The sequence below is a fragment of the Drosophila innubila genome, chromosome X, assembly GCF_004354385.1.
Source record: "Drosophila innubila isolate TH190305 chromosome X, UK_Dinn_1.0, whole genome shotgun sequence".
NCBI classification, from domain to species: Eukaryota; Metazoa; Arthropoda; class Insecta; order Diptera; family Drosophilidae; genus Drosophila; species Drosophila innubila.
The window spans coordinates 14,231,362-14,244,635 of NC_047626.1; the positions used below are offsets into that span (position 1 = coordinate 14,231,362).

The 13,274-nt window shown below is 34.2% G+C and overlaps 1 protein-coding gene and 1 long non-coding RNA gene across 3 annotated transcripts; both read left to right on the forward strand.

The window, feature by feature from the left end:
- The first annotated feature begins 2,280 nt into the window (after positions 1 to 2,280).
- Positions 2,281 to 6,745, forward strand: LOC117793886. The gene is made up of 2 exons (XR_004618320.1): positions 2,281 to 2,599; positions 6,525 to 6,745. It is a non-coding gene; the product is annotated as an uncharacterized LOC117793886 (long non-coding RNA).
- A 556-nt stretch (positions 6,746 to 7,301) lies between these two features.
- On the forward strand, positions 7,302 to 9,073 carry LOC117793885 (innexin inx5). 2 transcript variants are annotated; one of them, XM_034634320.1, is made up of 2 exons: positions 7,302 to 8,304; positions 8,370 to 9,073. In XM_034634320.1, exons 1-2 carry the CDS (start codon positions 7,642 to 7,644, stop codon positions 8,904 to 8,906), a joined length of 1,200 nt encoding a protein of 399 aa, XP_034490211.1. In that variant the 5' UTR covers positions 7,302 to 7,641; the 3' UTR covers positions 8,907 to 9,073. The 2 variants fall into 2 exon arrangements, with proteins under 2 accessions (XP_034490211.1, XP_034490212.1); XM_034634321.1 differs by having other exon boundaries at positions 7,302 to 8,317; positions 8,370 to 8,574.
- The last annotated feature ends 4,201 nt before the right edge of the window (positions 9,074 to 13,274 follow it).

A 13,274-nucleotide genomic window follows, 5' to 3' on the forward strand; every position in this document is an offset into this window, starting at 1 on the left:
GGCCTTGGAATGCTTTGCATTTAATTACACACAACTTAGTTACTTAAGTTTGATAATTATTGGACTATGAATGGGTATGGCTGGCCCCCGTTAGCCCGGCTAGTCAAGCATTTCGAGATCTGCTTTTGGCCAGGTCTACAAGCGGGCCCACAGTCGATTTTCATGTTTGCATTGAACTTAAAATGAACTCAAACTGAAACTGAAACTCGAACTCGAACTAGAAAACGGAAAATAACGCGGCGAACCAAATACACACTAAAAACAAGTTCGAGAGACACCCTGTAAATAGTTTTTACAACAACTCAATATAAATATGAGTTTAATGTTTTCTAAAGAAAACATTTAATACGAATTATTAATTATTTAAGCCATTTTCAACAATCCAATCATACATTTTTAAGACCACTTTACATTTACAGGGTGTGCGGGCGCTGTTAGTCACGCCTCAAAATTGCAGCGGCTTCCAATCAAAATCAAATTTCAAATAAAATCAGAACCATTGACCATCAAGCTGTTTGTCAACTTGATGCACATTGAATTATAAAGCTATAATAATGCCATTAATTTATCTTAAAATATAAAGATTCCTTTAAATACTCTTAAAAATAGCAGTCTTTCGGATATTTCTGTGTAAAATATTGAATTTTAAAAGAAAATTAAGTAAAATAAATTTTCTTTTATTTTTAGAATATCAATTACCAACAATAGTTAAACACATTTTATATAATAAATTTTTTACATACTTTTCGTAGCTTGTATAACTTTGAGAATTAAAACAGCCATTACTGCCATTCTGTTAAACCGATCTTGATGCGGTTTAGTAGGATGATAGATAATATTAAAAGATAATATAGCAAAAATTAAAAAAAAAAAATTGGTTTGCGTGGGTTTTTTGACTTCTGTGTGTTAAATTTGGTTGTTTGTAGTTTATAGCATGGATAGTGAATGGATAGTGTATAGAAAAGTGTATAGAAAATAATACGAAAGCATATTTTTGTTGTGATACATTGAGTATAGAATAACGTCAACTTGAATGCCAGTTAAGTGTGGTTGCAATTGCTATTTACACGTAGTTTCGATAAAATTACATGGTATTGATAATGTGGCCGAGGGCGTCTGATAACATAACAACAAGCCCCCAAATGTGGCAGAGCATGAACAACAACAACAACAACGACGAGTAAAGCAGCAATAACAACAAAAGTGAGAAGCTCACGCGCTCGCAGCTTTTGAACGCTTGTGTGCAACGCAGCGTGGCAAGTTTCAAGGGCGACGTTTTAAGCGTTGCAATTGTGCGGCGGGCGGAGACAAGGCACACACACACACACACATACACTCAGATATAAGTTGCACGTTAGCAGGCCAAGTGTTGCATGAGACGTGTGTGTGTATTGGACACTTATGGTCAATGTCAAGCGGCTGTGGCGTGCTGCTATTGCATTTATAGGCAAGAACTGGTTCGGTTTGAATTTCTTAATTTAGCCGAACAGGATCATAAACCAAATCTTTAAAATCATATGTCCATCGAGCTTGAAATCGAAACCCAAACACTTTCTTTAAGAATGGTTCGGCTCGAATTAAATTGAAATACATAAAGTTCGTTCTTTCGTATGTCTGAATAAAATAAACATTAATTTTCAAAGTTAATTTAAAATATTATGTTTCATCTTAAAAACTAAAAAAAATTAATTAAAAACTTAAAAAACTTAAAAAATATATACCATTAAATTAAATTTCTCTTTAAGTCTAAAAAAAAATTGTGTTTGGTTGCCTAGTGTAGTCAAAATGTTGGGTTTTAACCATAGAACCGAACCTTTTCCAATTTTTAGGTGTCCCAAGGCCTTTTATATATGAATAAATATCAAACGCCAGGCGGAAAGAAAGATCAAGCGACAAGTTCAAGTGATGTCAGAAGTTAACAGACAACAGGCAATAACAATAAACATCAGCATTAACATGGCTAAGATCAAATTCATAAGAATGAACCTGTAGCTGAAACTGAGAGTTTGCACAAAGAAATCAAATTGCAACCCCAACCTAGAACCAAATGTATAGTTTGGTTTTAACATAACTATAACTAGAACCAGTTTGCCATAAGACGACAAAGCAACAGAACCCGCTTCTCTCCATTCTCTCCATTCCCGCCATAGTCTATGCCTCAGATAAACCGATCATTGCCGAAGACTAACGATGACGAAGCTGGAGACGAAGCTAACGACGCTGACAACGCATTGAACTTGTTAGCGATCGGTTTTTTGTTGTCTCAGTTAAAAGCTCAACGCAAGACGATACGGTTCGTAAATCGAGCTTGCTTTAAATCATATAAGGCAGAAAATCGTTCAATCTATTAGTCTAACGCATTTTTTTTTTTATTGTGCTAACGGTTTGACTTGCTTACACATATATAATGACAATTTATGGACTGCTTGTGCAAATTATACTCATCTGCAATTAGTTTGCTCAATCTCCAATTGAATCTCAAACTGTAATCGCATCTCAAACTGTCAACTGCTTCTCAAACTTTAAGAGAATCTGTAACAAAAACTGATTCAGAATGGCGCCGCCAAACGAACAGCCAGAGGATGACATTGTTACCAAGGTGAGTTCCTTAGAAGTTGCCACACTTAACATTTCTCTGCTAATAAATAAGTATTAAATACTTTTTTCGATCGTAACCAATTAGCAGCTTTACCATGGCACACGGTCAAGGTGTTCAAAATAAAGCATAAATAACGATTTTTCTCGGTTTCATATATTAAAATATTAACATATTTTATGATTGGTGCTTTGGGCAATAAATCAGCTAAAAAGGCGGAAATATTTTGCCTTCTGACTTTAAGCTTAGTCATCTACAACTTCCGCTTAAGCATATGGCTTATTGATTAATGCAACAAACAATAAAACAAAATAATAAACTCTCAAAACAAATTAGGTCTATAATATATTAAAGGAAACGAATTTCGTTGGAATGATTATATTCTATTGGTTTTGTGTTTGTGCAAAAGTTGCGCTTCCAATTGTTTTCTATTTAATTTTAGACATGCCTGGATTTTATCACACCTACGTTAATTGATCGGGTCAACCTGCATTCTCTATCAAAGGCGTATGCAGGTATGGGCAGGGGCAGCAGCTCTAATATTCTCTGAGATCTAGGCGAACAGACGGACAGATGGACATGCGGACATGGCTATATCGACTCTGCTGTTGATGCTGCTCAAGAATATATATTCTTTGTAGAGTCGGATATCCCTTTTTCTTTCTGTTACATACGTTTCAACGAACGCAATATACCCTTTCACTTATTTTTTAAGCCATGTCCGTGACTGCTAGAACAGGATTGACCAAATTTGGCACACAGACTTCAACTAAATTAAAACAACTTTATTCTCTATATATTTCTATATTTACATATAGACATTCTAATATATTATATATCTATAATATATCCATACTGATATACTAGGTCGGGCGACTGTCAAGGTAATCTTCTGGGGGTCAAAGTTACACTATGATGTCATAATATTAAATTAGCAAGTGCAAGTAAGTTTTATAGAGTAGATACTTGTTTGAGGCATAGCTAACGACTTGCTGAGAAGATTTTTAATATAAAAAAACTAATAAAATTGCAGTTGTACATTCTAAAAGCAAGCTAATACTCGTAGTATACAAGGTTAGGAAAGAAGACGTTTTTATACTTTTGCAATATTTATCTTTCTCCTATTTTGAAATAACTTTGTGAAATCTGACAAACTATCTACAAAGTGATACATATTTAACCTATGACTTATATTACCCTTAGCAAGTGTATAATGAATGAATGGAATAAAATGAATTAAATTTATATGTACAACACCTATAAATGAGTACGGACTACTAGCGATGACTTATCTGGGGATTCCCTTGAGCTTTTGTAAACAAAGTGATTTACAAATCGCTGCAATAAAAGTCTACATTATCTTGTTCAATCAGCTGGAATTCTTAAGTAGGATTCAAAATGAGATGACTGACAGGTTATCTGTAAGGCACCTTCAGCAAAGATCTAAAAATAAACATAAACTTTTGTTTTAAAAGACCAGTTTTGATTTGATATTTAAAGGAATATCACAAAAATACTAGGGAAGATTTGAACCGTAAACGAAAACGAAACCGTTAACCGGTATTACGATTAAAAGTTAAATATATTCAACGTTTTTCAAACTAACAGTGACTTTTTTATTCTTATGTAGTATTCCATTATTGAACTCATTTAAATTATAGAATTTTTGTTCACATTTTATTGCTGTGCTTTTTAGCTTAATAGTTAAACGAAGGTTAACTACAGTTAGTTATAGTTAATGGAAAAGTATTTAAAAAGAAATATTATTCAATAATAATCAATACAGCATTTTTATACTAAGTTGTAAGAATATGAAACGATTTGTGATAAATACTTATGCTCGTGTAACATAATTGCAAAGTCAACTAAACTTTGCTCTTGTTTTTATGCCTGCCATCGTAAAAACCAAATACAGAAAATTTAATATATAACACAATAGACAAATACAAATGGTCAAACATAAATATAGCATTGTTGCATTGTGGCCAACTAATATGAACTCAACTAACTGAAATTAATAAGTGGCCCACTAAACGTTGGCCAAATTAAATTTCCATAATTGGTATGTTTAGTGAGGGGCTACTGATGTGGCTTAAATGAAATTACGGCTGCTGCTCCGGTAAAGCATAATAACCATAAATTATAACAATTGCTTTGTATCATTGCAAGAGAACATAAAACAGCAAATTTGTAACAATATCTCTTGATGTATCTACAGCACTAGTTTTATCTATAAATGTATCAATAGCTGCAGCTTTGGCTATTTCTAATTTGTTGGCCCTAAAGCCAACGAGTTTAAGTATCTCCAGAAGATCACAGTATAAATCTGACTTATACAGAGTTTGGCGTATCTTTTATGAATGTATCTTGAATGTGTGTACCGGCGACTGTACGCTCCAGTATCTTAATTATTACTGTGGCCATCGTTGCGGAACATGTCAAGAAAATGGCAAGTCACAATTACTTTACAAATCGCCAAGAAAAAAGCAGCTCAGAGACTCAAAATTATCTTCAATAGTCACCACACGGAATACTCAATTATAAAGCTCTCCGCTCCCTTTTCAAGAACTTCCGCATAAATTTTGATGAGGCGCCCAAAAAAGAAAAATAAATAATAATCATTTACAAATACCCAGAAATACGCACAAAGGCGGCCCGCGTTCGACAGCCAAAAAAAAAAAATATTGAATAAGACATACGAGAAACAACAAACAAATGAACAACAAAAATATATATAACTTGTTAACCCTCGTTTCGAATTCTGCGCATGATCAGCCTATGGCAAACCTTGTGTCGTCATCTCTTACCAGGCAGGTGTGTGGACTCCAATTTCAATTCGTGACGTGTTCATACATTCAACACGTTATTGTTGTTGTTGTTGTTATTTGTCAGTTGCATTGACTGCTGTGAAGGTCAAGTTCAGGAAACACCGCTTGGTTTACGGTAACTTTATACAAATGTTATACATATATTTTTTAAACATTCCCTTTTTTTTGGTCCAAGTGATTTTATTACCTTTGAGTTATTCCATAAAAAGTTGAAATGCATTCAATGCTAATTATATTTGAGCACCGTCAATTCACTGCCAAAAGCTTAAAGGTTATTCACATTGATTGTTATGTCGGTTCGTTCAGTCAAATTGACTGTAATTAAGTTTTAAACTTCCAGTTCCTGCGTTAAATTATATTAGTAGTCACTAATTTTTTTTCAAAAATTTAAATTTTTTAAAATTAATATAAGTGCAAAATTCAGCACTCCACATAGAGATCGAAAAAAAAAACCGACAGCTTAAAATGATCTTTAAATAACATTATTTGAACTTCATGAAATGTTGGGTTTTTTTTGCAGTGACAACGATTTATAAATAAATTGCAGTACGAATACATATACTTAAATTCACAACAAATACATACATTATAAAGCTGATTTTCGAAGACCTTTCCACAAAAATTCTACAAAATTCTGTTAAAAAAACAATGAAAATTAATTTCAATTGCAAGTTCGAATGACAATTATATTTATATTTAGCCACTAGAAAATGAAATAAATTTATTAGCCTAAATCAACTCATGATTGTTTATATAAGTAAATACTTTTATATGTTTGTGGCATACCCTGTATTAAATAAGGAAATCTATACGGAAGATATACATGTCGAATACATTTATTTGCTTTCATGGCCCAGGGTATTTCCTGATCAAGCATATGAAAATACTACTTTTTGCATTCTTTATTATATATATTAAAAATTTTTTATTGAATGCAACATTTTTGGGTGTCGTTTGCGCGTTTGCCCAGGGCCAAATAAGCAAATAAATTAATTTGATTTACGCTAATTAGTTTTTGCGTGCATGTGCTTTGTTTTTAATTGTGTACTTATTATCATAATATTGTATTTATTTTTTAATGTTTTTTATGCTAATTACAGATACCTTCAATAATTGGATTCTTGAACTTGGACTAATTGGAAATTTGACTTCAAGCAGAGAACGTGATGAACGTACACAATAAATAACTTAATTAAGGCTGAATAGACCACAAGAATTATGTAGACGCTTAAATATTAGTCATTAAGGACAAACTTTTTTTTATCCCATAATTTTTCTTTTTATTTTTGTTTAAATAAATGCGATGATTTAGTAAATAAAATGTGTTTGATTATGTTGTTTTCTCTGTGACAAAAAAGCAGTGTAGTATTACAGAAACTGTACAACATCAAAGTGCAAATAATGTTTTAGACAGCTCCTAAAAGTATGCAGTGCTATTACTGCAAGTTCAGTTGCCTTCAGATTTCATAAAAAAAGCAGTGCAAGCAGTGCAATATTAAACTCATGTGTTTGTGCTTTCAAGCAGCACTTAAAAGTATGCAATGCATGAAATTATGTAAAGAATATGCTAAAATTTGAATATGAATAACTTGACAAATGAAATGCAATGTGAATTTAATTATTTTAAACTTCACTGCTCTTGTTATAGTCATTATTTGTATTACTAAAATGAGTTTAAGCACACTAAAATAGGCAACGGCAATATGTACAAATGCAAAATGCAGTATACTCAAACTGTTGTATTGCAATAGGGATAAAATTAGCTTTCTTTCAACTATCGATAACTGTCAAATTGTTAAGGAAAAGGAACAAAAAGAAAACAAACAAAATGACATATCACATATATGTAATTTAAAATGTAAAATATTAAATCTTATGATGAGGGGCAGCACACACAAATATGTAAAGCCGAGCGACAATCAACATTTTGTTTTTGTCGCTACCGTTAGGCCGGCAAGTGAGTGTGCAACAGCAATTTAACAGTGAGAATAATAACGTTAATGCCAACAGTCAGAGCATAAGAAACCAGAAGAAGAAACATTCAAAAATTATAAAGAAAACGTAAAAAAGAATAAATTTTCAAGATATTGAAATCAATTGAAGAACGAAAGAAATATCAAAGAGGTGAGGTGAGGTGAGGTGAGCTGTTGTGACAACCTTGGTTGAGGTTGAGAATTGGACACAGTCGTCAAGGAACTCTTTCCCGAAGCAGAGGATATGTATTCGGCAGTAAAGCCACTTTCCAAATATCTACAATTCAAATCGATACGCATCTATGATGCCGTATTCACAATACACTCCAAGTGTACGGTGGTTATATTATTGACCTGTTCCCTGCTGTTATCGGCCCGACAATACTTTGGGGATCCCATACAGTGCATTAGCGAGGAGAAGAACATTAACTATGTGCAATCCTATTGCTGGACCATGGGCACCTACATCATCAAGCTGGACAACTTCAGTGAGCGCCTTCAGCTGCCAGTGCCACCAACTGCCAGCGGTGGTCGTGGCCGGGTTAGTCTCCGTCGACTGGCGGACTACAATGAGGAATATGCACGTGCTCTGTCAATAGCTGAGGGTGTCGGTCCTGAGGTTCGTGGCCAGACACAGCGGGAATATTTACGATACTATCAGTGGGTCATCATATTGCTGCTGTTTCAATCGTTCGTCTTTTACTTCCCGTCCTGCCTGTGGAAGGTGTGGGAGGGTCAGCGTCTCAAGCAACTATGCTCGGAGGTGGGCGAGGCTCTACTCTCGGAGCAGACATACAACACACGATTGCGACTGCTGGTGAAATATTTTACCACCGATTACGAGGACATGCACTATTGCTATATGGCCAAATATGTATTCTGCGAGCTGCTTAACTTTCTCATCAGCGTGAGTAGCAGCCGTAAGTTGCATCAGTTCCATTCATATTTAGCTCTAATTCTTCTATTCACCAGGTGATGAACATACTGGCTCTGGAGGTGTTTCTCAATGGATTCTGGACCAAATATATGCATGCTTTGGCCACGATACCATTGTACGACTGGGATAGCTGGAATCATATCTCATCGCGGGTCTTTCCCAAAATTGCCAAGTGCGAGGTACTCAAATATGGCGCCAGTGGAACGGCCAGCATTATGGATAATCTCTGCATATTGCCGCTCAACATTTTAAATGAGAAGATCTTTGTTTGCCTGTGGTGTTGGTTCCTTCTAATGGCCCTTATGTCGGGCCTAAATCTTCTCTGTCGCTTAGCCATGATGTTGAGCCGGACACTCCGTGAGCTAATGATACGCAGTCAATTGCGTTTCATGACCAAACAAAATGTGCAGCGTGTTTTTAGAAATCTGACCATCGGCGATTGGTTTCTACTGATGAAGGTCAGCGTCAATGTCAATCCGATGCTCTTTCGGGATCTCATGGAGGAGCTGTGCGAGTTGCGCTCCTCGCCTAGCTCTACATCATCGCTAACACTACTCGAGAGTCCCGCTTAGCCCAAAAGCTCATTGCCCATATATCGTGAATCGCGTTTACCATATCTATTAAATTTTTTTTTTTTTTGGTATACCCACCACAGTCGAAAGTCGACTCTTAAACTCACTGTGTATAATTATATATATCTTTTAACTTTTTTCGAACAAGTATATTTAGTTTAAATTAATGTGTTATTTTGTGATGCATATTTACTAGCATAAACACTGTTTCCATTGAAATTCGCATATCGAATGCACTTTATTACTTAAAAAGAACAAAGATTCTACTAAGTTTGACAACAAAATTACGCATCGTCAAACCAATTGAAGAAGAAGAAAGCACGGACGCTCTGTGATCTGTGTTTTTCCTAAAAATTAGGGATGTAAAAATATATCGAAATATCGAAAACTCGATTTTCGCGGAAGCGATTATCGAGTACTTCAACTCGATGATTTATTTGACGACCTATCGAGTTGAACTCACACAGGATTGATCATCGTAGTTAATATGTAGAATTGAGTTTGGTAAATAACCTACCAAATTGAGAAAGTTGAATAAAAAATGTAAACGAGGCAAGAAAAAAAAAGATTTCTAATGAAAGTACGCGTGTATTTTGTGATTACAATTGCGTTTTAAAATTAAAAAATGTTTCTATTGAAAAATCTCGATATTAACAACTCGATCTACTATTTTCCGATATATCGACAACTCGATACTTATTTTTGGCGATTTTCTATTTCCATATAAGACTCGATCTAAGGTTTGGATTTACACCACTACTAAAAATTAAAAATAGAGTTTCTCACAGTCAAATTCTTTCGACTATAGCATTTCTCAATAGTATTTTTATACCCGTTACTTGAAAAATAAGTAAAAGGATATATTGTATTCCCTAAAATTTATGTAACAGAAAAGGAATCCCCGACCCTATAAATTATATACATATATTCTTGATCAGCATCAACAGCCGAGTCGAAATTGCCATGTTCATCTTTCGGTCCGTCTTGTTTTAATATTTAAAGAATAATAAACTCCCAAAAGTACGGGTGTTCCTATAGTTTTATTTATTATTGTGCGAAAAGTTGTTAAAATAAGAGCTCATATTTCTGCCCAGGGCTCTGAAGAAAATCTCATACATATTTAGCCAAATAATTTATGCTCTTCTATGCATCTGACTATTTAATTATCATGAAAATTGTATGCCAATGCGCCAATAAAATATATTTTTTATATTGGTGTAGAATTTTTATTGTGTTGAGTTTAGACTCCGGATTCACAACAGGGAAATGAGCAACAAAGTTGCTTGAAGACACGAAGTCTGTGAGGAAGGATTGTATATGGTAGACCTTTTATAATGATCTTGATGATTCCATCACCTGTATTGAGGCGAGCAAAGCTGCACAGAATGTGGCAAATCCCATGTTCCCGGTGCCATCGCAGTTGACGAGATCAATCATCTCTTGAACTTCCTCCTGATTATGAATATATCCATATTGATTCATTATTGCGGTTAACTGATTGGCAGTCAGATATCCCTTACTGTCCCAATCCAAGATATCAAATATCATTTTAAATTCTGTGAACAATTCTTTAGGCAATAAAAATGCCATCGTTCGTTGTCTAGAAACGAAGTATTTAAATTGCAAACTAAAAAAAATAATAGCAAAATTGATGTATTAAAACTTTACTCAATGCACTTATTTGAAACCACCGAAATTTTTTCTATTGCTATTAATATAAATTCTATGGATTTCGAGCGAAACGAACGAGAATATTAAGACAACTCGTCGTTTACTCTAAAGTCTTAGACTACTTTGGATATTTGAATTACCACTCAACAATAAGTTTTTGGGTTAACTTGTGATAATGCTAGTACTCATGTTATAGCCTATTTCCACGACAGCACATTTGGCTCATTCGACGACATTTTCATCATTCGGCCCGAATGTGGACTGCATTTCAGTACAAAATCCAAATGATCATTTTGGCTCATTCATAATGAATGTGAAGATTTTTTGTCATTCGCCCCGGCGAATTTCAGTATTTTTTTATCGAACAAACGATGCTTATCGATAGGCTCGTGGAAAAAAGGCAATTATCACCTTAACCAGCTGTTTACTTCAATAAAAACAATAGGCATTAAATTTGCGCCAATGGTAATATCAAAATAAATATTAAAATGTAACTGTCAGCTTTTTATAATTTGTGCACCGAAACCGAATAGATAATTTGCTTTGGGTGAATATCAAATGTCTTAACAGCTTCACATTTGGTCGTGGAAAGCCAAATATGAGCCACATTCAAATGTGAGCAAATGTGACAAATGTGAGTGGTCGTGGAAATAGCCTATTGATGTAATGTAATGAGACGCTACTGCTGGTAATAGCTAATGCTAATAATAATGTTAATTTTAAGGTTTATTATAAAACTAATGTTATAACAAAAATAATAATGTTAATGTTGATGATATGGCAAATGACAATGCTTATGTTACTAACAATGCTAAAACTAATGCTAGTGCTAAAGGAATTTTAAAGGCCTATCACACTTTGACATACTAATGCTAATAATATTGCCAATGATAATGTAACTCGAATTAATAATGTTAATGTTTATATTAATGTCAATAATTTTGATAAATTTTAATTTAATATGCGATTAATGTTACTAATATTACGTTTTATACAATTGATACACTCGTATATAAATATACATAAACCAGCATTTACATTTCAAATACACTCATGCTGCATTCAAATTAATTCGATTCAGCTCATTTGATGCTCATAGGCTGAATTTAGTTCATAATTGACGGCCCACATTTCAAATCACTCGTTTTCAGAGGCATATAGAGATATACTCACATTCGCACTCACTCTAACTCACACTCTCATATTTACTTACATTCACATTGATATTGCGAATGGCTGTGTGTAGCAAACACTCGCAAAAGTTGCGCGCGTTTCTCTCGCGTTTTGACCGCCTTCTTAGCCATTTACTTACTTCTGCCACACATTTTAATGTGCATTGTTTATAACTAAGTAGCTGCCGCAGTTGCCGCAGCTGATTATTGTTGTTGTTAGCTGTAATTTCGTCATTTATATTTTGTGTGAGCTTGCCCTCCCCTCTAGCCCTCTCCCCCCTTTCTCCTCGCCACTCGGCACATGTCGTTCCGGCAGGCCAAGTCGCTGCTCTTCACTGCAGTTGTTGCTTTTGTTCAACATTGTTTTGCGCACGTTAACAACGCAACTTGCTTTTTGGCCGCCTCGCCGCCTGCGTAAAACCGTGGCACACACACACCACACACACACACACACACACTCTTATAGACATTAGAGCTGGGCATGGGCCCAATTTTTTTCTCGTGACCCGAAAAAAGTACACACGGCAAAATATGACAAGCTTCTCATTACTTGCTTTATGTCTTTGTTTTTTTTTTTTTTTTTTACCGATATTACAAAAAAACTACTACTACTAATATTGGTTACGGAAGGTTCGGAAGCCATGGTTTCGGTATTTAAGGTTTTGATCTTTCGGTATCAGTATTGGTACAGCTTCCAATCGGTATAAAATAATATTCAAAAATTTCAACAGTCTTACATTAATATTCTATTGTGTGGTCCCGTGGCTCAGATGTTAGAGTCGCCGACCTATCACATAACTAGAACTACAGTTTGAAAAATAACTGGGTTCGAACCCTGCCATGCTTTAAAATCTGTAACTTACCTGTTCTGTAAATTCTTGAAATTGCACTGAAAATCCTTTAAGTAGCGTGTAGCGTGCTCAAAATATGAATAAAATGTATCAAAAAAAAAAAAAAAACAAAAAGAAAGTTCTCTATTACCGTCGATTGTATCCAAAAATGTGTTAAAAATACCTTGGAATGAAACGTAAATACACCATCACGTCATATATATAGAAAAAACACATTGCAATAATTCTTACTTATGTAAACATCAAGTACATTTTAAATATTTTGAATATTTTCTTATTAAATTTTAAATTATAACAAAAGAAGTTAAATAAATGTCGAAACTCGAGTTTTGAATTGTAAATTACCGAAAATCACAAGGGGAAACCCTTCGTAAAATTTAAAGGCAAGAGAAAGTTATGACAGTGTAAAGTTGGTCAAAACTTTGAAACCAGTCAAAATTTTTATGAAATACTTACATGTGCATGTATTTTATCGAGATAAACCAAACTGAAAATTTATGTTATATTTTAATATGAAGCAAAATGATATAGAACAGAAACTAAAAAATAATTTTTGGAAAAATGTTCTGGTTTTCGGTTCTTAAAAAAAGAATTTATTTCGGCTACGGTTCTAGTTCCGATACTATAAATGAAACGTTTAGTTTCGGTTAACGGTTTCGATATTATTCCCTGGT

What these genes read in the sequence shown, in the direction of transcription:
- LOC117793885 (XM_034634320.1), top strand. Translation starts at nt 7,642, where the DNA reads ATGTATTCGGCAGTAAAGCCACTTTCCAAATATCTACAATTCAAATCG. An exon ending in TGCTTAACTTTCTCATCAGC is followed by an intron (nt 8,305 to 8,369) that starts GTGAGTAGCAGC and finishes TCTATTCACCAG; the next exon opens with GTGATGAACATACTGGCTCT.